This window comes from Anopheles coluzzii, chromosome 2, assembly GCF_943734685.1.
Source record: "Anopheles coluzzii chromosome 2, AcolN3, whole genome shotgun sequence".
Classification (NCBI taxonomy): domain Eukaryota; kingdom Metazoa; phylum Arthropoda; class Insecta; order Diptera; family Culicidae; genus Anopheles; species Anopheles coluzzii.
The window spans coordinates 20,921,024-20,946,699 of record NC_064670.1 but is presented as its reverse complement, the minus strand read 5'-3'; the positions used below and the strand labels follow the sequence as shown (position 1 = coordinate 20,946,699).

The 25,676-nt window shown below is 47.2% G+C and overlaps 1 protein-coding gene across 3 annotated transcripts in view; it reads left to right on the top strand.

Annotated features, from left to right (window-relative positions):
- Positions 1–1,002: 1,002 nt before the first annotated feature.
- The window catches only part of LOC120954001 (ecdysone 20-monooxygenase), a 28,244-nt gene continuing 3,570 nt past the window's right edge, over positions 1,003–25,676 (top strand). The window contains exon 1 of one of the 3 annotated variants that reach the window (XM_040374492.2): positions 1,003–2,424. Coding sequence is in view for 2 of the 3 variants with exons in the window: in XM_040374490.2 (XP_040230424.2) it covers positions 24,682–24,712 (31 nt within the window). In the remaining variant the exon portion in view is untranslated. Of the gene's footprint in view, positions 2,425–23,542; positions 23,861–24,298; positions 24,713–25,676 lie in introns of those variants that run through there. The other 2 variants (XM_040374491.2, XM_040374490.2) reach the window with 2 other exon arrangements.

Below are 25,676 nucleotides of genomic sequence, written 5' to 3'. Positions count from 1 at the left end.
TTTCTCATTTACCAGTTTAACCGTTTGTTAAAATGTTCCATTATTTTTAAAACAAAAAAAGTGACGAATGCAACCAATCAATCGAGAGACATTTCTAAGAAACAGTAAAATAATCTTAATAAAATAATAAAAATACGTTTAAAATTCTAGTACATTTATGATCTTAAAGATGACACAGAAGTAGAGTCATATTATGAGCTCAAGCTGAGAGTTTTCTTCTACCATTTGGCCATTTTTGGTTGGTAGAATGCATCCGTGGTGAAATGTTGCTAAATTATTACAATTATAAATTTAAACGATTAAGTTTTATGAAAATCTTGCAATTAAAAAAAGGCTTTTCTCTGATTGCATTTCCGTACAACAACCTAAGCCGAAAGTGAAATTTCCCGTGTTGCTTATCATTCAGCATATCCTTACACGAAACCACTCGTCATAAAACATCAACCCCCATTAGCCAATCGACAATCATTGCACCAACCCCTATTGCTTGCACCCCTGAAAAGCCTCTCGCACACTAACGCTCTCACCGTCTCCCATTCACTTTCTCTCTCACGGAGGAGGGGGAGCAGGTTGAGGTTGGAAAATCATTGCAAAGCGCGAGAGAGAGTGCAAACTCTCATTTATCCCCGCATCGTCATCTACTTACCCCCCCCCCCCCCACACTCCCTCCCCCCCCCCGTTCCCTGATCAAAGTCAAACGTGCGCAGGTAAGGTAAGTCCCAAAACAAACAAACCGGCCGCCGGCTCTCTTCGCAGCGCTGCGCGGCACTACACTCTCACTCGCGATCATCCCGATGTGCGACCGAGGCGGAAGATCGCCAGCGGCAGCATAAGATTCTCTGCGGCACGCGGATTGCTTGCTTGCTCCCGCGCGAGATAAGCAGCATCGCTCCATGTGCGCGAGGATCTTCGGCGGCCAGCGCGCCGTACCGTCGAAACCGGGGAGGCGCGCTCTCGCGACGCGTCCGAAAAGCCGAACGCCGAGCCGAAACCGCAGCTATAGCGGCGACGCTCGGAGGTGTGCTTGTGTGTGAGTTGTTGGATTGGGCGGCATGCGCTGGCATCCCCTGTCCGACCGTCAGAAAGCGCTCAACGTTGGTCCGGTGCAGAAGTGCGTGCTCCGTGTGTGCGTCCGATCAGCTTTTGCTCTGCCTTGTAGTGGGGCCCGCGCGCGCCCCCGTGTTTTGTCCCTTCGATCGGTCGATCGGTGTAGTGTATCCTTTTACGTGTGCGTGTGTGTGTGAACCGGCGTGAATGGTTGCCGATTGCGTGGCCGGAAGTGTGACACCTTCAAGTACGTGTGATTAAAGTGTACAACACTAGAACAGCACACACGGTCACACACGCTCGGTGCCGTGTCTGTCTCTGTCTCTCTAGCCGCGTGTGCGTGTGGTTCAGGGCTCAGAAAACGGCTTCACCAGCCGCCGTAGAACGGCGTGGTAGAACGACACAGCAAAGGAGAAGTGTGAAGCAGGCAAGCGAAAATAAAAACGAGGCTGTGGGGCAAAGTAGCAATCGTGCGCGCGCGCGCCTCCTCCGTGCGCAGAAGATCAATGTCGCGGTGATAAGCAGGCGAGCTCGGCCGCCCGCGCGTTCCTGTTGTGCCTTGCGGCGAAATTCTACAAAGGTGAAAGAGCGCAAATCCTTTTGCCACAACAACAACACACACACGGGCACAAACGAGGATCTCCCGGCAGCGAAAGACGCCCTTGAAAGTTTTGCCCATTCCATTGCCAACGTCATCGGAACTCATCAAACAGTCGGAGGCAGCGAGAGTGAAGATTCCACCACCCTCCGGCCTCCCGTTCCTACCCTCCCACCTGCTTCCTTCCACTTTTAAAGGGAAGCTATTTTAGGAAGAATTCCCCCCCCTCCCCCCCCGCCGTGCGTCTTTGTTAGTGAGCGCGTCGCGAGTGCAACAAATTCTCAAATCAAACGCTTCCGCTGGCCGTACAGGTTGCGCCATTACCACGACACCCGCCCCACACCTCCCGAGGGCGATAGTACAGTTTGATCGCCCTTCCCTCTGCGCACCGTTTTCCACCTATCTACACCCCCCCCTCCCCCCACCCGCCCTGCAATCGTGGGAACCAGGTGGGCTCGTTCGGTTTGAAGGTAGCCTTCACAGGCCTCCCCTGCGTGCGTGCGTGTGTCTACGTGAATGCGTGCCGGTGTTCTGTTGTCGCTGCGTGTGTGCCGTTCTTCTGACAGCTTAATGTGGTAGCACCAACAACAACAACAAAAACAAACACACATCTAAGTGCGCGTCTGCGGTGCAGTTGCAGTTTGCAGCAGGTTGCATCATAGCCGCAGCCCGGCTGGTAGCGACCTTCTCCACTTCTTTCCTCCCTGCATTTATATATTGGACCCGCCGGAGCCGGAGCCCATTCAGCGAACGTCGCGGACGGTTTTCTAAGTTCTTGGGTAAGTAAGCGTGTCGATGGCGGCAGTCGCTAGGTTCCCTCTTTTATCTGCACGTGGAAGGCCGGGGGTTTCCCAAGGTAGCAAAATGTCTTGGCCGCCGCTTTGGGGCACCCCATTTTGGGCGCGCGCGCACGCTCACACACGGTATGGCGAAACGGACCTGTCAAGTCGTCGGGCCGGGTCGGGTATGCTGTGTGCCCAGGGATCGGTGTGGGCTTTCGCGATCAGCTGACACCTGTAGCTGGGAGTGGGCAAGAGTTGGGCCATGTTGTGAAAAAAAGGGTTTTAAAAATTGGATGAAAAAAATTGCAGTGTAATCTATTTAAGTAACGTGAGGTTAAGTTTTTATTAAGTTTTTGATCCTATTGTTCTGGTTGGAAGCAGGAGATTCTTCCTCTCAGGTGACTCATCGGGGCACTTTCACACCCAATCGTGCCGTGCGTCATGTGTTAAATTTTGGGTGAAATTTGGCAAAAGAATAGCAAACACTGCGTGCCGGTCACTTTCTTCGCAAACACACTCTGTTTGCCAAAACTCACACACGCACACAAAATAAACTACAATATTAATCACATCAACACCAACGTTGTTGAAACCCAACAAACACTCCCAGTTACAAGCAGGGCGGATTGATTTTTTCAATTTTCGTGCCCCTCAAGGAACCTCAACTCGCCCTGCCGCATGCAGACGGTGTGCCATTGATCCCTGTGCAAGTGTTCAATCGGACGGTGATGCGATCGCAGGGGGAGGTTTAGGGGTTGGAGGATCGAAAACGCGTCAAAGCACCTCCCCCCCCCTCCTCTCTTCAACCACACCTTCAGCTATGCAAATAATACACTCCAAAGCCGAATTTTTGTTCAAACAAGTGCTGCCGGGAGGGAGACCACATGTTTTTCGCGTAAATTTCGCACAATTTTTGTTTGTTACATCTCCGCAGGGCAATGGCATACACATTTGCACAAAACCGTTGCCATTTTTGTACACTTACACCCGAAATTGTGTTCGTTTGTTCTGTCTTTTTTGTACTCATCGAGATGCGCAAACAAACTTGTGTCACTGGTACCGATAAGATGGTACTACTACCGCCCCCGGTAGGAACGTCCAACAAAAATACACACACACACATACACATCCGATGAGGGATGATTTCATCCGGGCCAATTTCTTGGAATTTTGCGAGGGTGAAATTTGGCCAAAAAATGCGGGTCAATGGCGATCGACCGTATCGGGACCAAGTTCTGCCGGCTTTATTTGCTGCGATTGGAGTGTTTGATGGGAGATGTGATCATGTGATCCTCTCAATCCCGGGTACATTAGGCAGCGCCATCTATGAGCAAAACACAGCAAACCGCTCCTAATAGTAGAGTAAAAGTGGTGTCTTTTAACAATGCAATGTTACTATGCCACGTATGTAAAACACACACACACACACTCATTCATCTAATTAGGGCTGCTCTCCTTTGATAGTGCTGCACGTAGTGATAGGTAATGGTTCGCCTGGAGCATGTCTAAACATTTAATTTATTGCCAGCTTACAATCGGACCGCCAAGTCCAAGACCGGAGCCAGCTTGTGCGGAGCGTACTCTCGGACCACGACGACACGCAGATAACGACGACACGCCAAACACAAACACGCAACCGCGCATCCGCGCATCCACGATCTTGGCGCCAGCCACCACAGCACCACCCAGAATTGTGTGCCCGGGGTGAATGAACTCCACCGCGGTTGGTTGTCCAAAAAAAAAAAAAAAACGAGCAAAAAAACAACCGTCACGTTGGTCACCTCCCCGGTGACGATGTGCAGGCTTTTTCATGCTTTGTCACCGTGTTTACTCTCGCTGTCACTTCTAACCCTGCACAAACCAGGGAGCGGCAAAGGAACGTTGGCGAAGGGTTGAGCATAGCCAACTTCGATCGAAGCACCCCTCACCCGACCACGAATCTTGCGTGGAGGTGAAGTTCACGATCATGCGGGGACATTTCGTCAATTGCGCCCCGTAGTACGGTTCACCCGTCCTCCGGCCGTCGATTTAATTCAACTTCATCAACGGGATGAACGGGATGGCAGCGCACTAGGGCGTCCGCGCGTATGATGGTAGGCGCGTGTCAATTTCGATCGATTTGTTCATTTGTTGGGGTTTTTGTTTTTCTTTGTCTGTTGCGTTAAATTGTTCCACCAGCAGATGACCGTGATTTTTGTTGTTGTTGTTATCTGATTCCGTTTTCCGCTGGGCAGATGATTGCTCTAGAACAGTGGCGATGACTTTGAACGACCATTTTCAAGTTCATTGTTTCAGCCAATCGCTCACACTTTATACGGCCAAGTAAAAAGTGTTTAACTATTCGAAGCTATCTTATGAAAAGCAACTAATGAGACGGACGAAAAATGGTAAAAGTATAAAAATGCGTCAGATTAAAGCACATGTGCCTCACACGAAACACCGAAGACATTCTTTATCAAGACGGATGCAAATAACCTTGGTGTCATGCACGCCTGCCTGCGATAACGTTGGGTTTAGCTCCACTTGACGCGCAGCATTTGGCGCTATAATTGGCTACTTTTACATCACTTTTATCAACTTGGCGAAGCAGCTTTGGCACAGCTACTTTTTCTTTCGCATTTTCATGCTTTTAGCACTTATCTTGTGTGCGATCTTGCTGGTACTTGGGTACATTGTATTTTCTGTTTTAAGACCTCTTTTTGTTGCACTGAACAAGGGTTGTTTAGTGTTGTTTAGTTTAATAGATTATACAGTATTTGCCGCCTAATTTCTACTAAAATACCAATTATTTGTCTCTTTAATTAAAAACAAATCTTTAATTAAATATTTTTTAACAAACACAGCTATTTATTGTAGAAAAAAGGTGACTTGCAGGGACGAAAATTGCAAAATTTCTTAAATTAAACATCTTTTTTGAGTTCTATAGAAATTGGAACAATATATTGTAGCAGAATTACATGATTACATATGGGTGGAAAATAACTATTGACTCCCAGATTGCACCGGTAATTTCCCTGCAGTCAATTCCCACCACCATGGTTTACACGGTACATATTTACCCCAAACCCAATCGAAGCGCCTCAAAATGGGACAGAATGATATGATCTAGTCCCTCCCATGGGGGGGCTGTTCCACGGGAACTGCATTAGTTTCCGGAAGCCTTCGACACACTGTTGGCGCTTCCTATTGACCTTGATGACAATGCAGGCTGCCCAAAGAAGCACAAGCGACACCAAACACTGTCACCCGATAAGATTCGATCCGGCGACACTGAATTGACAACGGGCAATCGTCAGCTGATGTCAGCGAAGGAGGCGGCGATGGGTGGCTGGAAAAGATCATCTTCGTCGTGCAGAAGGTGCTGGCTGGAGGGAGGAGAAAAGCTCCAACGATGCCAACGAAGAGGATTCCCCAAAGAAGGGCAGCGAAAAGGCAAAGAACGCATTTAAAACTGCGTTCGATCCTCTGCAGGCAAATTGCATAATGCGGCGAGCCCCATTACTGCCCCCTCACCTTGCAGCACAATGGATTATGCATTCGACATTCGCACCAAACGGTGGATGGCTACGACGGAGCGGGGCGACGACGATGACGCCGAACGGGCGACTTGTTTGCCGTGAGGAAAGTCACATCCGGAAATCGATCGCTCTCTAGCCATCGATCGTTACCGTGACAAGGTGTGCGTGTGTGTGTGTGTGTGGTCGTTTCCTCTTTTCCCATTCCACTGAACGCACGTCGATTGGAGCAGGGTAAGTGGAGAGGGAGGATCGCAGAGGGAGGGGGTCGTGATTTATGGAGCGTCTTTGTGACCGATCAATTTCACCCTCCAAACGACGACACTATCGCGGATGCTACCGCGAATCGGCTCATCACCTCACGCTCACTTCGTCGTCACTTCGCGCGATCCATGCAAATTCGCGCCATCGCGTCCAGTCGCGGCTGAAGGTGAGCCACCCACCCCATCCGGAACACCGATCCTTCCGTCGATCGGACCGATCAAGATCAAGAGGTGGCGAGGTTCGCCTTCGAATGTTGTCCGATATGGGCCGACTTCGGGGGAGGATTTTCGCGGTCCATTCGATGTTCCGGGTTGTTTGCCGCTTTGCAAGGAGGCGGATTGTTTAGGTAAATTTTGGCCAAACGTATTCAGATGTGTTGCTTAAATTGCCAAAAAAACGTGTTCTTATGGGTCCGTTTTTATTACGAATTCTGCACGGGCTCGGCGCACGGGATGATCATGACATTGAAGGGGCATGGCAAAAAAACGGAGAATGAGGGGATGCGAGGTCATGATGGTTACACTCGCTCGCCATATCGTTCTGGCCTTGGGTATCCGATGAGATATGCGACCTAAACCTTGCTTCACTTCCTTGTTAGCAGATGCTCGACGAAGGACAGCCGTGGGGCCGTGAAATGCTTGCTTCTTTCTTACTGTAATGTTGTTATTGTATGTTATCTTTATAGCAGATAATCAAGTAAACTTCCATAGTTCAGAAGATTCCGAACAGCTGAGCTATGTTTTATTTTTGTTCTCTTTTTCTATTGTTTATTAACTTTATTAACCTTATTGGTTCTTGGGCCGGAGCTTCTATGTGATGTTAAGTTTTTCTTTTATTTGCTTGTATGTTTGGATCATGTTTTAGTTGATTTAACTACTCTTGGTTTCATACTTTCTATCTTACTTGTCGCGACCTTGTTTGTTTGTTTCATTTTTCGATTTGGGTTTCCTACTTTATTTTTTTTATTTGCATGTCATTTTTCGTGTTTTAGTTATTATGTTCATTTTTTACACATTATTTGTGCATGTTTTAAAAATCATCTAATTGTTCTTATTACTCATATTTTATAATCTTTAATTTGGTTTTGACACAATAATCGGTTTTGTTATACCTTTTTAAAACGATTTTCGCATTTATCCTTATTCAAATCCACATGAATCACATGGATCAAAATTCCCCAAAAATTATATGAAAATTTTCCTTTCGTTATTTTTTCAAAACGTTAAAGCAACTTGAAAAATATAACATAAAAGTGTCCACGATCAACTCCCAAGTAAAATCGCCATGTGTCGAAATACTTCTCCTGGCTCTGCTCATCATGGCGTAGAACTTCCCACCAAACACACACACACACACACACATACACACGCGCGAACGTACAGACAGGCACACGTGGAGGCGCCAGGAGGAATGAACTTGCCATACTTGTCGGCTCGGTGCCCCGATATGCCGCATGCATTCCTTCGCATCATCGCAAAAAACCAGCCGCACACTCAGACACACATAAACACACATACACACACTGACTCCCCAGGGATCGCGCATGTTATGCAACCTTTTTTTTTTTTTGCTTTACGATCACGTTCCCCCGCTTGCAATCGAGACGGGCAAATAAAAATAAATAACGAAAATAAAACCAACCACCGGGGGTGACCGGCCGGGAGGTGCGGTGCCCGGGAGTCTTAAGCTTCCAAAGGGGGAAGCAAAGCATGTGCACCGTTGCAGTACGGGATAGCGGGAAAGAATAGAAAAGACGGGGGAAAAGCCGGCAAGGAACAGGACCGCTCCCAGGTGTGCCGTGGAGGACGTGTGGCAAGCACCGACACAGAGCAGCCTGCGGAGAGGGGGGCTTGATGATGCAATGTGTTCCCGGGGAGCGGGGAGTGTGCAACGGGGTCTATGTTGTTGTTGTTGTTGTTCTCGTTTTCTTTTTCGTTTTCGTTGTTTTTGTTCTGTGCTTAACGGGAGACTTTTCATTCTATCACTCATTCTCACCCGGGAGCAGCAGCAGCAGCAGCATACAGGGGCAGCGATCGTCCACGCGGCATTTCTGCGTGTTTGCCATCTTCCAGCTCGCACCCCTCCCCCTCATTCTAGGTCAAAAGACAGTTTGTCCACCCATCGTCCGGGAGCCCAATCGGGAAGAATGCTTACCACCACGCTACGCAACGGCGTTTCAGTGGGCTTCGAGGTTAGCAGGCGACGCGCCATGAGTTAGAAGCGCGCCCAATCCCTCCCCCCGCCCTGGGCGGGGTGCTGCTGCTTAAATCTGCCAATCATTGCCGCTGGCAGAGCCGCAGAAGAGCCTAAAAATAGAACAACCACGGCACGGCAGAGCAGCTCAACTCATCTACAATTTATGCAATTTGAGCGGCTCCCGGGTCAACGTACCCGCTCGATGCTGCTGCTGCTGATCGGCTCTTCACATCGGATCTACCGGTACGAAACGATTGCATCAAGCGTTATGCTTTCGATTAGTGAAAAACAGCTGTTTTTTTCGCTTCTTTTTCCGCTTCGGGAGCAGATGCCAGCACGATAGCCGAAAAGATCCAGAATTAAACCGGTTCAATCGCAGCGCTCCATGCCATGCCAAATGCAACACGCTCGGATGCACCACCGCTCGGAACCGCCTACCGAACTCGAAACGATCATGCTGTTAAAAGAAAGAAAGAAAAACTACGGTACGAAACTGGCCAGCTCAAACAACAACAGGTTGGAATGGAACATTCACAGCAAGGAATGATTTGGAAACCACCCTCAGGGTGAATGTGGACACACACACAAACACGCCGGAAATGGACCGCAATTTTGTGCCCCGCAACGGTTCGCGGCGTATCAACGGGATGGTTGCGAATTTTTGCGCCACCAACTGGGAAAACTGTTTCCTGTTGCAATAAATAAAACTCAAATCGAAACATTGGCACACGGCACACATAGAGGGCAGAGAGCATAGAAAAACAAAGGCAAAAAAAAAGCGCACACTGGATCTATGATTGATGGTTCTAGCGAACCGTTTTGCAGTTCTACCGTTATGAACATCCGACCCGTCCCGGCTTTACGACTGTGGCCAGTGGGCATTGGTGGGCCAAACAGAACCTGATTCCCTTCTGTCCACTGCGCGTGCGCACACATACACACACACACACAATGATAACAACAACAGCAGCAAAAGGAGAGGACGGAAGGGGTAGCATGACCGATCCCGGGGAATTGGGCAAACGTCCCGCTCTGTGTGATCGAAAAATCCGTTCCGAAGAAGACGCTCCAAGACGGCCCCCCGTACCTCGTACCTGTGTGTGGCGAGTTCGCTGACCATAATGGCACAAACAACGGCTGAAAGTCAAAGAACTTTTTAAAGTTCAACGGCCTACTCTTCTCTCTCCCTCTCTCTCTTCTCTCTCTCTCTCTCTCTCCCTCTCTCTTGGGGTTGTACTTTTCCCGCTCTTTTGGATCTTCTCTCGTTCGTTGGGCGAATAAGTTTGGAAAAGTGGCAATAGAATCAACCACGAACGCTGATCTAATGGCCCTGGGGGAGTGTTAGTCAGGGTGGGGGAGGAGGGGAGGAATCACACACACACACACGACCACTCATCCAAAGCAAAGTGTTGTGATATGAAGCGTTCCAGGGTGCAAGGGAAGGCCGCTGGTGGCATGAATTAATCCGCGGTCGTGGCGTAGGTCAGTGCAGGTGAATAAACGGACAGTCCCAGAATCTCTCTCTCTCTCTCAGTCGCTCTCTTCGTCTCTCTTTGTTCTGTGCGGAGATTCCAAACAAAAACAAAACAAAACACCCGGGAAGACTCTGGCACCGCTAGACCCTCCGAAGGGGCCAACCAACCATCCGCCCGTGGTTGTTGTTGACGATGTTGCGGAATGTTGTTGTTTTTTTGTCAGTGCCTGCTGCCATTGGTATGGGTATGCGTACTAATTTGTACGTGTGGCTTGTTGTTTTGATTTTGTTTTTGAAGAAAGGAGTAGAAGAGAGAGAGAGAGAGAGAGAGAGAGAGAGAGAAATAGAGAGAACCTTGGGAGTAGAACCTGGGGACGGTGGGTGGTTGCGGACGATTTGATGTTTTGATGATACGCTTCGATGGGTTTTGGGTTCTTCCCACCGAATAAAACACACACACACACACACACAAAGGTAAGAGAAGGAGGTGCGCATCCAAAGGGGTCATTCGCCTGCCATTCCGGCCAACCAAGGCAAATGACCCTGTTTGCGTCATTCGAGGAGTGTGTGTGTGTGTGTGTGTGTCTGAGTGTGCCGATTTCGAGGTGCCCCAAAACAACAAGAACGCATAAGGGATGAGCAGGGATTTTCGGTCCCGCTTTGGGGTGACTAAGAACAAATAACAGCACCTCTTTTGGGGAGTTTATGTTTGTGAGAGAGAGAGACAGAGAGAGAGAGAGACAGAGAGTATCATGACAAGGGTTGAATATTCTGGATGACTTCTGGAGTACGAAGCGCAGTTTCGTTTTAGGAGTCGTGTTATGATGCTAACGAAGAAGTGAATTTCTGATATTACCCAACGTTACGTTGATGAGACCAAGAAGCCGTTTGCCTGTATCTTATACACCCTGCCGGCAATTGAGAGCCTCAGCCGAAGACTAACGAATCGGGAAACATTCTCCTGCAGACAGCACGCAAATTGATCGCAATCCAGACCAATAACGGCTAACGTTTGGGAGGGGTGGTTGACGATCGTATCCTGGGAGGAAATTGACATCAATTAACACCAACGATTCAAACATCTTCGCTCTCCAGGGCGGTATCTTCCCAATGAGACCCTCCACAAACTCCAAAGCCCCGCATAGTTGTCCCCGGAGTTGAAGGGACAAAAGGGGAAGATCTTCATCTTGGAACATCCCTCCTCTTCCAGATGTCATCGAACCAACTCAATTGAATGGTACTTCCGCGTGTTGTTTTTTTTTGTTATCCTCAACTTTGCCCAACTGCGCCATCCCAATTCGGAACGGCTGCCCTAGGTCGATGTCCGCCCGTACCATACGCCCTTAAGCCACTGGTGGGAGAGTTCTTGACATCAATTTACAGCGATTGAGTTAAGTCAACTGGTAAGTGTTGCTGTGTTGCTACTGCTGCGCCTGCTACTGCCGGCAAGCGGCCGAATCAATTGCCGAAGAAATCCTCCCGGCCCAGTTCCCAAGCTGTCTCCGCGCCGCTTGTGATGCGCTTGATTCATCCATTTTATCCACAGCCAACTCGGATGCGGCGGCGGTGGCGGCTGCTACTGCTGGGTACCCGCCGTGCTGTGGTCAAAAGGAAAGTGAAAGTATGTCAGACGTTTGTACGGCCGCACGTCGCGCACACAGCCATTTTAGCTACGTTGCATACAAACTATCTTCCGTTTGGCTTGCACGACTCCTCGCCTCCGGCCTGCGTGAGCATCCGCGGCAAGATGATAGTTGCATTGGGTGATTGAGATAAATCACGGCCTGCATACACACAGACGCACATACACACGGTGTGTGTGTGTGTGTGTGTGTGTGGCTGTGTCTCTGAGGGGTAGATGTCACAAAAGCAGACAAAATTGTCTACACCCAGTGGGTCAATTTAGTCAACTGGGGCAACCTCCCGCCGGTTGAAAAAGTGGGTTTATGTCGGATTCATTGAACCCAATGGATTCTCCCTCTCCACTTGTCGACGGTCGTGTTTCTGGGTGTCATCCCAGCGGCTGACCTGACCTGAGATGCACTCGTGCGGCCGCGCGCTATCTTTTTTCAGTGTCACTGTTAACCGAAACCGAACCGGGTCTGTGCTGTGTCTGTGCTGTGACACGGTTTTTGTTAATTAAACGGTCTGAGCTGCGTGATCTTGGCATCATTTCCAATGGATGCGACCGAAATGATGCCGATCGATTGCACGATCGCGTGGCTTTTTAGTTTAGTGCACAAAGCGATCGGACACACCCGAACAACCGATCTTTTTAACGGTGCAGTCCCGGTGCAGTGACCGCTCGTCGTCTAGACGGGACGACAAGAGTTGTCGTCTAGTGCTGTCCCGGCAGGCCGGTCCTACCCCGATGCCTCAACATTTCCCAATAATTACCAGAACGATTGCTAAGAGAGAAGGCTACACGCTACTTAGAATCTTATTCCTTCGCCAACGGCTTGCCCCCGTAGTGGTGGTGGTGTTGCTGCTGCAGCTGATGATGGTACGGTTTGCTTAATCAAAGCTTCCATTATCATCAATTGCCACCGGGTCTGGGTCTGAGATGAACGGAATGCCCTGCGTCTACCAGCAGAGTGCCTGCTTTTGCGACATCTTGCCCCTCGCACACAATTGTGGTGTTTATTACTTGTTTCGTTCGCCTTTTCTCCCTTCGCACGGTGGTTTGTGCATCATTTTCTTGGATAAGAACCCGAACGGAACGGCGGAGAACTATCTCCCTCCGCCCTCCCTTCCTAAAAGGGGAACACTTAGCGATGATTGCTGTCCCGTCCCAACTCTCGTCCACTGCTTTAATTAAACACTTGGCCCTGGAATGGGGAGAGGGAGAGAGATTCCTTTGCGAGTCCTTTGCGCTTTCCATTTTTCCGCTCCCGCTCGCTAGAACCCTTTTGGGTTGGGAACGACCGATTGTCAATTTTACCACACCATTATCGACCACCCCGGAGGAGGAAAACAGTAATCCCTCCGTTCTTGCAAGGGTGTGTGTGTGTGTGCTTGTGTGGAGCTAAAAGAACGCTCAAGGCGCTTCTCAATATGTTTTCCATCTCGGACGGGCTTTTACTTTACAGGTTTTATGTGGAACTGGCACGATTCTTCTTACCTCCGGACGAATCTGGTTTGTTCATTAACACCAATAAACAGTTCCACAGTTACATCATCATCGGCAGCTTTTTACTGCTGCTTTTAATGTGTGGGGTGTGTCTGCACAAGTTGACGCAGATGCTGCCACTGTACCGGGAGCATGAGCTGCGACTTGAGCTACAACGAACGGAATCGTTCTTGGTGGTAAAGTAAGTGCAGTGAGAGTTCAGACCACAGTGTTTGCCCTTGAAATGCAGTAGGAAATGGGTTACACTTTAAAATTTTGAATGGTTTTTATTGAATTGGTGAATAGGAATTGATTTGAAGGAATGATCATCAATGGTTTGTTTATCATGTCAATTCCAAGATGTCTCAGTTCGAACCAGGATTAATTGCAAAAGACTAACTACATCCTTCTCAGAACGTATTAGATGTGTCTTAATTACTGGCCTACAGTTGATAAAAGGAAGCTTATTTGTGCCTCCTTTTTTTTCCTCCTACAAATCGTGTATGATCACTTGATCGTAACCGTTTTTTATCTAATACAACAGGACAAATTAATGTATCCGTGGGATTGTAGCATTTTGAAGGGGGTTAGTTCAAAACGATAGGCTCCAAAGATTTTGAATTCACAACTTCATCTGCCTTCCTCAAATTTACCACCAAAAACTGGCAAAGCATTTCATCATACAAGCAATCCATGATATAACGAATGTATCTTTCTGTCAAATTCGAAACAGCAACTTAACGACAAGCTAATAAAACTTTAATTTAAGTATCATTCTACTCGGTCATATCTAACCCAAAAACTTCACTGCGAGAGCACGTTACATTACCATATCTCTTCTACTGGGACCGGTTTTTCGGACATCACCTTCACCTGCATATCGGTGCGCGCCGGTTCTGTAGAGCCAACGGGCAAGTAACACCAGTCTCACATCATCCCATTTTGCGTACTGTGCGTGTAACAGCTATCACAGCTACACAGCTACACTGGCACGTTCGATTGGATTGATAATTAGAATCATTTTCAATATTCAATATTCAATATCAACCACTTTCTGCACCTGCAGTCTGGCACGAATTCAATCAATTGCGGCGTGCGCAGTTTGGCCAGCAGTCACGGTCAACACGATCAAGCGCGTTGCAGACCGTTTGGCGAACGCATTGGTCAACAAACCCATTTGTCGGGTTTTGATGGACCACAACCCCTCTCCTTCCCAGCACGTTCTTCCGCTGGGTGGAGGATGGTAAAAGCACCAGAAAGCTTCTTGCTGGAAGCAAACCAAACAGCAAACAGGCGAACTCGTTACTAGGGCGCTGATGGAGGCAATAGTCGTACTCTGCTTACTGCTCTCACTGCTTCGCTTACGCGCGCGATGGCATTACGTCAGTCGAATGGCAAAAGAAACAGTGCGACACACATAAAACACATTTGTTTTGATATTGGACACCGGGCCCAGCTCCGAGTGTTTGCTTTTTAAGGGCCATGAATTATTGTGCAGTCGGTGACATTTTTCGGGGCGGTTGTAGTGTACTACTTTCCGAAAATTTTGATTTGCTTCACAGTTTTCCTATGAATGAACGACTACGTCAGAGGTGCGCTTGCTGGGGCACAAGCACAACTACGCTTGCTGTGCGTAACCATGGCGTCAGCTTTCCGCCTGACCTGACCAGCACACAGTAAACTCCTTCGCTTGCTGTTTGGAAGGACGTTTGCAAAAATGGATGAATTTGTACCTTTTTTATTGTTAATTTCTGTGCTTGGTAATTGTGAGGAAAGCACGGTGGCCGATAATTGATTTTATTTGCACATATACACAAAAAATAAATAAAAATTGAAGACTATACATAATTGAGCTTCTGGAGTAATCGATCTGCGACAGCGATCAAATGACACATTACATTTTCAATACTTCGATCGATTCACATTTTTTTTGGCCTGTCGCACACCCCAACAACCAGTATCATCTTACCAGCTAGTTACGTCACAAATTGCCGATCCAAGTAGAATTATTTATGCAAAGTGTAGCAAAACCACTGTAGTGAAGCCGATCCCAATGATAATGCACGTGAGGATAAATCGTCAAAAAGAAAAAAAAACACACACTCACTTCCTCCACATGTGATTCCCAGAGGAAAGGGGGAATAATGTGACGTCTACTTCCGCCGTTGTGCCAGTTTTTGTTTTGTGCAAAGCGAGGCAAACTTTCGGTTTTGTCTATTCGTTGCAAAAGCGCTCAGTCGCAAGCGATCGTGGGGACGATCGTGGTTTGAATAGGAACTAGCCCTTTTTTCTACTACTTCGAACTTTGTACCATTCGTTCTGGGTTGCTTGTGCTGATTTGTTTTTTTTTCATTCAGTCGATTTATTACTAGAACGAGGGCAATACGTTTGCTGTTTTTGTTGTTTGCAAGGAAATACCTCTCTTGGGGCATAAATATGTTTGCAATGTAACGAACAAACAAACAAAAACACATACACACATACAGCTAAGAGCAATTGCAAACCACACGAAGGTCAGGTGTAAGGCGCTCTGTGAAGGAACGGAAAGAGGAAAAGTGGTTAAAGAAAAAGTGAAAGAGAGAAAGAAACGAAGAAAAAAGAAAATCTAGAATTAAGCTCTTATCGTGACGAGCAGCATAAAATAGCCACCGTTGCGCAGTTGTGCAGTGCATCTCGCCGGAACAATCGGATCGGAGCGACGAGAATGCATAGCTTCAGAGGGAAGAGGGGAGAAGGGGAAAGGTAATGAAGCATAATGATGACCGATGATGATAGTAATAAGAAGGCAATTGTCTTTGCGAACGGTCGTACCCATCCGTGGGACGCGCCCCGTGGCTGTGCGGGCGAAGGTGCGAACAAGGAATGGAATGGCGTCTGTGTGTGTGTGTGTCCCTTTGGAAAGATCCCTTCGACCTTCGGTGGTCGGCTTCAACGTTCATTAGAGCATTGTTTGGGAGGGGCGAAAACGTTCCTGAGCTATTTTTATTTTTGTCGTGTCCTACCACGTTTCGCTTTGTTTTTCAGTCAGAAGTTTGTACTGGCGATCGTTTGTAACATTGGTTGGAAACGATTGAAGAGGTTCTTAATTCTTGGAAGAAGATCGTGGTTTAGTGTTTTAGTAGTGATCATTTATTTTAATTCATTTACTTCGCTTGTTTTCTTTATTTTGCTTTATTTATTATTATTTATTGATTGATTTATTTATTTATTTATGCGTTTATCGATTTATTTATTTCTTGATTTATTTATTTATTCATTTATTTATTTCTTGATTTATTTATTTATTCATTTATTTATTTATTTATTTATTTCTTGATTTATTTATTTACTTATTTATTTCTTGATTTATTTCTTGATTTATTTATTTATTTATTTATTATGTATGCACTATTTTTCCGTTAATTTAAATTTAAAAGAATTTGCATATGTTCCTGCCAACCTTTCCGAATGCCGGACTTTATGCGTCCCCATGGCACTTGCACCCGCTTTTAAAAGGAGGGGAAACATAACTCTTCTTCTTTTTTTTGTTCGCTCAAACGCACCGCTCGTATAGCTGCTGCAGGTTTTTCCTTCTACTCGCACGCCTTAAACAACAAACCTCCCCCCCTCCCCCCGCTCCCCACCGAGGCAACAGTTATGTAACTGTCCGATGTGCCTTCACGCTCCAACAAAACGGGCGTCCATCCCGGGCACATTTGGGCCTGGCGAGCGAGAGAAGAACCCCAAACCGGGCAGAAGAAAAACCGGTGCGCTTGTTTTCCCTTTGGCGAAGGCAAACGATGCAACAACCATAAGTGGCGATTCGGTTCGTGTTTTCTCTCCCCTCACACAAGCGCATACAACTTAATGAGCGGCACACAGGGGACAAAGCAATCAATCGATTGAATTTCCGGCGAAACGATGGATCAGTTCGTGGTGGGGCGGGGGTGGGTTGTGAGGAGAGACACATGACACTTTGAGAAAGCGTTTGAGCAGGGGGAGGGGTGGGGGCACTTTTCTTTTGTCGCCAATCAATCTCCGAGATGTTGTGATCATGAATGAATGACACCAGCCGGAAAGAGGGAAGATGGAGGGGCAGAGGCGTATTGGTAATTGACGCGTGCCTCTCGGTAGAGCATTGATAGTGAAAACGAAGCATTTTCCCTTTACCGGGGGAGGGCGAGGAGTACCTTTCTCTCTCCGTACGATCGTTCGATCGATCGTGCCCGCGCCCCTCCTCTGCGCGCCTACTGTGATCGGCGGATCGATTATGTTGGACGGAGGCGAGTTGAGGAGATTGCGCGTTTAAATAACGTAAACAGCAACGAACCCGGGGCAGGCAGGTTTGGGATGAGACTGGCACACACACACACACGCTCACTCACCGCTGGGAATGGGACTGGGAAAACTCGTTCCTGTAATGACGCTTCACTTGCCCTCGGCCCTCGGAAAACTTCACCCGTGCCCTTCTTATCCCGCTTCCCTGGCATCTCAATACTGTGGCACGGCCATTCCTGCACCGCGGCACCGTAACGCAAACGACGGTCAGATGTAGATTTATGTGAAAGGGAAATTTCTATCACGCGGCGGCAGTTAAGCTACGCGGCGGCTGGGCACGCTGTGAGGGAAGGAGGAAAAAGGGAGCCGCTTCCGTTACGTTAAGCCTGCCCCGGCGAAGATCGTGCCTTGTACGCCGTGGTGTGCGCATCGGGACTTCTAATGCTAATCGTGGCCTGCATGGGTGAACCTTTCTCTGAAAGTGTAACCCCAGCCCGCTGGCTTCTTGCCACAAGCCACCACCACCACCACCACCGCCACCACCGGTAATAACCGGATTCCGTGGTTTGTGCGCACATACGTGCTCGTCGTACTCCGTGCCGTGTATGGGGTTGATTTAACGACGACGATGTTTAGAGTATCGGCATAGGTGCAAAAAGGGGTTTTTTTTAACAGTGCATGATAAATTATCATATTTTGTGCGCTTAATTTGGCGTGCGTTGTTAGTTCACTCTTTAGCCGGATGGCTGGAGATTTGTCCAAGCTTAAGCTAAACCGGGGCTCGGTTAAATTGGCACAAAAAAATGGAATTGGGAAAGAAAGGAATTGAAGCGAACGTTTGCCGAGTTTCTGAAACAAGCTTTCATATTATTGTAGTTATTCTAACGCTTGTCTTAATAGCTAACGAGCTGTTACTGAGTATTACTGATTGGTGTATCTATAAGGAGGATTGGTCATTCTATGGATGTAGGGCTCAATTCGAAGCTTAAACCTGCCCGATGGACATATTGTTAGGATGTGCGAGTTGACAATAAACTACATGAAATGAAAAGAAAATGTTGGATGCAAAAGAAAAGTTAAGCGAATAACATGTAATTGTAAAACAGCTCTTCAGAGATTTACTTCTTTTTTTGAAGAAGAAATGTGATCTTTCATTTGTGTCTAAATTAGCCAAGACAAGCCTAGAACAACGCAAACTGAAATATTCACAACAACAACCATTTTACAATATTTGTTTGTTTATTTATTTATTTATTTATTTTATATTTTATTATTTATTTTATGTATGTATGTATTTATCTATTTATTTATTTATTTATTTTTAAAAAACAATTCTGTTTCAAGTAATCGACACCATGCAAATATAAATAAAAACAAATTAAATTTATTTTTTTAAGAAGGACAATAAAGGCGGCTTCTTGTTGGTTTCATCCAAATCAAATTGCGAAACTCAGTTTTCAGAGAGTCCGAATTTTAGCGATCCCTGAACTAAACGATTCATCTATGGCTGAGTTTAAGGATGATCCACTTTACCAAGAAATATGTTTAATACATTTTGTGTGTTAATTTTTCCAATTTTTTTAGCTATCGTTTATGCATTGCAAACACAAACAAAACTGCACCAGCGTTCGTATGATCGGCCGGGGCTACTACGACCCCCCCCCCCCCCCCCCCCCCCCCGTTAGCAGCACCAAAACCAAAAGCTCGCTGCTAAGCCCCAATGCATCCCGATTGAAATGCCAATTCCTTACCCTGCGCACGCTCCGGGCAACACTTTTCAAAGTAGCGAAAACCAGTCTTTTCAGCAACACAGCAACACCAAACCACACACACACGCGCGGGGTCGGGCGCATGCTTTATGCTCGGTTATCCAAAAACCTACGCACTCTTGAGCACGCGCACACACATCAGCGCGGGCCCGTGAGCTCCAAGGAAAAGGGGGTAACAGGCGCGCGTCTCCTTTTTGACACAGTTTTATGCTTACACCGTCGCCCCCCTTTTTCCCTATACTTTTTTTTCCTTCCGCCAACTTTGTGTGCCACCTTTGCTTGGCTTGGGCTTTTCCCACCAGCAACACCACCACGACCACCATCACCATTACCCCTCGTCCCAAAGGCCCAACAATCCAACAAGTCTCTCGGGCGTTAGGGCAGACCGAAAAAATCGGTCAACTTTAGCGCTTGAAATGGAAATGAAGCCACCAGATGGTGGTTTGTGGGGAGAGAGAGAAAGAGAAAGAGAGGGGGGGGAGGGACGGGCAGCAGGTAAAGGGAGGTACGTCTGGGCACCGGTTTTGGGTGAGAGTTACTCGCCGCCGGTCTGCTAAAACTTTCGATCTCGTCCGGTGCCGAACCGGTGGTGCTGTGTGTGAGTGCCTATATGCATGAAGCAAATCAGCCAGCCAGCCATCCAGCCAGCCAAGCCAGACAGACCACCAGCCACACGCTTCCTGTATTGCGACCGCGTTCGTTAGAAAACGAGAGTTTAGACGCTTCCGCGGTAACGAAACGAACGCGGCGTCAAATTATAGCGCTGCGGCGGCGGTTGGGCTGGCATACGAAAAGGAGGACGCGTCCGACACTTCCCTATTTGCTTGATTTGGGGTCCGATCTTGCCACCGTTCCACCCGGCCATCCGACCTCGCCTGTTTCACACACTTTCCACGGCGCATGTGGATCATGTGCCGATCCCTTTCGATTTCGATGCGAGTGTGAGGGCAGTGGGCAGTCGAACAAAGTAAGGCAAGCAGGCCCGGGGATGGATCATGCCGACCGGCAGCGGATTGCTCTAACCGGGAAGTCTGCCCTTCCGTATTGATACCTCCTACTCCCCCTCCTGTAGCTCTGTTCCATCCTCCCGATCGATCGGTAGAAGGTCACGATCGAAAGGAAGGCTGCGATGTTTTTAGCCGTAGAACACGATCTGAAAGGAAGCCGGGAAGGTACAAAGCGGGAAAAACTAACATTCGGGAGTCTTTTAATTAGCCACCAGAGTTTGGGGTGAGGCTACCACCGGCCCCGGCAGGATCGTTACTTGCTGTTACCGGGGGGAATGCAAACCAGTTTCAAGCAGGAGTTTTGAGTGTTTCTGTGTGTGTGTGTTTGGTTTTAATTAGCATCCGAAACGGTTTAGAGGCGCGCGCGAGCGCTATTTTGGGACGCAGAAGCTTCCCTTTGTGTGGTTAAGAGAAGCAAAACAAACGCGAAAGTGGCTTCTAAGCTTGGAAAGGGGAAGTGGAATCATGTAGACAAAGGAAAAAAAGCATACAGATTGATGTATTTGTGTATTAAAAATAAATCGCCTTTGATGGGTGTAATTGGGGATAAAAAAATATGTAGAAATTTAAACAAACGCTTAGATATTGCAGCTAATTAGTCTGCAAACACACCAACAATTTGCAGAGTATTCTCCTAAAGCATTTCTCCAGTTAAAGTCACACAACCATGAAAGCCGGGATAAGTTTTACTCTACGCCATAAACAGCTTATTGATTGCGTACTAAAATTATGTGTGACATACTCTCTCTCTCTCTCTCACTCACACACACACACACACACACATACTCAAGAATCGTAGAACAATCCACCGCAACCCACGGTCAACCTGCAATAAAACATTCCCGGCAGCACAGGGAGGGAAAGAATCTCTTCGAAACGAAAGATTTGGTGTGCGATCGCGCTAGCGACGAACCCGCTTGCGTACACACGCAGCGAAACCATTCGTTGCGTGTGCAAAGCGCGCAGAGGATCATTTCGTACGCCGATCACTCACGATCGGGTTACCAAAAGGTGCTTTACTGTTTCCCTTTCTCTTTGGTGCTAACGAGACGCCAGCTCGGCGCTTCAAATCGAGACGATCGTCGACGTCGTCCGCTGGCAGACATACACGGCGGGGGGAGGGGGCGGGGGGGGGGCTTAAAACAACTCAAAGTAAATTCGCGTCTTTAAATATAATTTTGTTAGGTAAACCTGTCTTACGCAAATATTCTTGTTATTTTCCTACTGCCTCGACCGTGTGCTGTCCTGTTCCTTTTCTGTCAAACATTCTCCAATAAATCGCGAATGTGTAAAAAAAAAACTGGGCGCCTCTTACCTGTAGCGTTCAAAAGCTCTAGAGCGCGTTAAAAACAACAACAACAACAACAACAACAACCAGGAACGATCGCAAATTCCCATCACCCTGGAAAGTTAGCGGCACGATCGTTGTTCTTAAGCGGCGGTAAGGTTCTTCTCCGATCCGGCTTTACGACGAGCGCAACCCCCGGCTTTGGGGGTGTAGGCAGTGGGCAATAGTGGGAAGGGTTGCGTATGAAGAGCGACACGTTGATCCTCCTCTGCTTCCGCCCTTTCTACCCTCCCATTGAGGTGGAAGCACCTATGGAATGAAATTTTGAGCACAACGAAGCAAAATCATAATACAAACAACAAAAAATCCTACGTATACCTCTCTCTCTATCTCGATCATTACCCTTTTGACATTGAAATATCCGCAGAACGACGCACCGGCGCAATATATTTTCGGGCCCCAGACACTCAGACTCAGAATCAGTGAAGAAGAAAAAATAAATAAAAATCGAGAGCGTACAGAATTTTGCAAAAACCCCATTTTGATTTATCTCGCGAGATGCTGTGGAGATGTGTGGATGCAATAATGTTCGGTCGAAAGTGTGTGATCGCTGTGGCGCATTTTTTGTCATTTATGGAAATTTGAATAAAAATCCATTCCGCGCATTAATTAGCAACGTGTTGTTGCACGGAAAAGGGATTTTGTTTGTGTGTTGGCTGTATTTGGTGGAGCGTTTTGGCACAACAAATCATCCACGGGCGGAGGCAAAACAACATCAACAAGTGAAGACAAAACAGTAACATAGCATTAAATCATCGTCCGATTTTGTGCAACATTGTTGGCGTAGTGATAGTGATCACCAACATCGCCGGCCGGCTGTCCGTTTGCGTACGTTGAAAGGTGCTAAAGGTTGCAGCGGACGCTTATCTAACTGCCAATCTCATCAGCAACTTTCTTTTTCTAGCTTCCAACGGGCCCATAAACTATGATTGTTTACCGTGCGGCTTGGCATTTGTTGAGACGTCCGGTACTGCGCTACTGCTGGTGGGCGATCGGTGAGGCTCTCAATGAGTAGGTCGGTGTGAAATGGGGGAGCGCCAAGCTGACTGGGATTTGTTTCCTTCAATGAACCAAAGCACCAAAGCACCAATGCAATTGTGCAAACGGTTATTCTTTGATTTTTTGTTGTTGTTGTTTGTTGACTATGCTGATAGTGTTGATGCAAACAAGTACAAACATTGTATATTTCAAACAGAAAAAGGAAAACACAAACGATTGTAAGATAGTGCAGATTATTCCGAAAGAATCCGAAGTTGCTTCGTCGGTTACAGTTTAAAATTTCAAGAGCACCATACCGCACCGTTCGTGGCAATGAAATGATAAGCCACCTTTCGAACGTCACACGAGCGACTCGGTCAGCTGATAGATAGTGTACCGCAATCTAATAATTGTTTTGATTCCGCTCCACTTCTCTCGTTCTCTCTCTCTCTCTCTCTTTCTTTCTTTTTCTCCCCGTCTCTGTGTTTGTTCTCTTTTTCGCCTTTTATTTGCTGTCGTTTCTGCGCCTACAAATCTCATTCGGTACGCATCACTACGCACGGTGGGACAATTCTATGAACAAGTGGGAACGCTAGCTTACTGCTCCAGTGTGACCATTTCGTCATGGCAACCGTGTGGTTGTTTCGCATTTCACTCAATTACAACTTTATTAGAGGAAAAAAGTAATATTGGTCGATGAGTTAATGTGTAATTAACCATAGTATGTTACGGTGGGGTTCACACCTTGTTACAGCGTACTCAAACATGACTAATTGCTAACAATCGTGCTGGTGCAATTTCTATAAATGAGACTAATTAAAATTACATATTTACATATACACTTTTTCGAATTTCCAAACAATGTGTTAAAAGTGGGCTTACTTCTTTCAACCTGCACCTTATCGCACATAAAAGACAGGCAAAAATACTTTCAAAGGGTCTTGAGTTTGCGGCAAAATTGTTGAATATTAAAATGAAACAACAACCGATTAAATACAGCAGGTATTTATTTACTGAAACCAATTTCAGAGCAACCCCACCACACTGTTGTTTGTTTGTTGTGTAGCAAAACACGGACTTTGTTTGTTTGTTTTTGAACAGAAAAGCGTACACACAGCAAAACGAAAACGGCCAATCGAACTGCAGCAATACTGCAGCCGCAAATGTATTTCTTCAGCAGTAATCAGCCATTTTGCATAACATTTATTAGTAGGGGTAGCTATGCTTTGATCACACTTTTCGCCGAACCGTTCAGAAGTGTGCGTCGGCTGTGCTATAATCGTTAAAATGATAAGTTATCACCGCAAGCACAGGTTGTGAAAAAACAGGTGTAGGAAAGAAGGTTCCTTTTACATAAATACTTTAATAAATGAAGTGCAGTGGAAATAAAGCGAAATAAATTACGCTGTTAAATATTGAAACATTTTACGCATATTTAGAGAAACCCCATTTGAAGTATTTTACCAGTATTGGTTCAACTCAACAAACACAACCATGTGCAACGCAGCCACCTGTGGTAAGCAAAGTGTAAAACGCAAATGTATCATTTGTCATCACGCGTTGCGCATCTGTCCCATAGTGCGTAGTACGCTTTAAGCCCCGCATACAATGTGTACCGGTCAGTTGTGTGCAAAAAGCTTGCAGCACCAATCGCTCCTCCGATTACCAGCACCTTTGTTTGACATTTGGAGGAAGGGAAGAGGGAGGTGAGTGGAGGCTATGTTTCGAATTTTATCATCCCCTCCAGAGTGAGAGACTCGCGAAAAAAGAGAGAGAAAGAGGGAGAGAACCGTTTCGGGATCGAATTTAAAGATCACCAAATCATGAACCACCAACACCCTAACAGGTAGACCCCCGGGCAGGTGTTTTTGCGATGCCCTTGGGGGGGGGGGGGGGGAGAGAAGTGTCCGCGAAGTACGTCCAAGACGCAGCTACACCCGCGACATCGCACCGCTCCGTTGTTTTTTGGCCCGCTTCTTTCGGCAGTGGCCGAATTAGTTCGTTAAATAACGTCGCGCTGATAAGCGGGGCGTAAGCGCGCTCCCGTGTTGTACAGCTGCCGCCGCTCGAGCAACAGTTCTGCCCTGGTGGGGCCACCTGCGCCACACAGTGGAACGGGATAGTCCCAGCTGCACGCACGCATCTCGCAGTCTTGTGCTGTAGGTGTATTTGGACGCGCGTTAATAAGAAGGCTAATCTAATTGTGCACTAACACGACACCGCTACCGCTGCGGCGTCCCGAACGTGTTTGAACAGGATACTGCCGTTGCGTCGGGACGGGCCGTTTGCGATCGGGATACTCTAACCACCGGATCGATGATCGCGATCTGATACAGGATGGATTGCATCGGTACTGAGATGATGATGGGTAAGGTAGTATAGGGAAGGGTTAGAGATGCGCCACAAACAATGCCAACGCCAATCAAAAATGTCCCCTAATTTACGTCATCTGATTAGTAGAAGAGCAATCATAAAAGAGAGAAGATAAAAAAAGCATAAGGCAACACTTACCGCCAAACTCGTTTCATAACTCACTGCGGTACGCAACACCAACGCAGCTTCTCAGCGCGCTTGCGGGAGAGAGTGGCCGGCTGTGGGCGCGCAAGTGAGCGAGCGAGCGAGCGTACGGGCGAGCGAGAACGCAAGCGATCCCGAGTGCCGTTTTGTGGCCGTGGCCGTGACCGTGATCGTGATATTCAGCGGGGACGCGTGCGAGGCACGGCCGGTTGGTGATGGCGGTGGTGGTGGTTTGTTGTTGTCGGATTTGTATTTCTTTTCTTTTCCGCTCGCCGTCCTCCGCACCCAAACCCTCCTTGTATCCCGTCGACATGATGCTGCTGCTGCTTGATCGATGGCTTCGTAGTTGTGTGGGCTGAAAAAAGCATAACTGACTGGTTTAGAAGGCATTTTTTGTTTGTTTTAATTTTACAAAGTGCATCGTGTATTGTAAAAAAATACTTAAAATAAGTAGTTATTTCTTAATACGTTCCTCAACGCAGGTTTGGGTGCGAATGATCTTTTTTATCGATCAAACCGAACCGAAAGTGAAAGAGCGTGAGAGAGTGCGAGAGAATGAGTGTGAGCGATCAAGTGAGCGCTTTGCTAATTTTGTGATCTCACCATAGTGAGAAAGATAAACGATCGCGATGACTCGTTACTCGTTGGTAGTACCAAATCGAGCTTTTGGTTTTGCTGAGCTTAATTTGAGCGAAAAAAAAAAACACTCAATTAAAAGAGCGAAAGATAAGGGGGAACGCTACGCAGCAAAACACACATACTAAATATACATTCGCTATCAACGACCTTTACCTTTATCGCAGTTGCAGTTGATA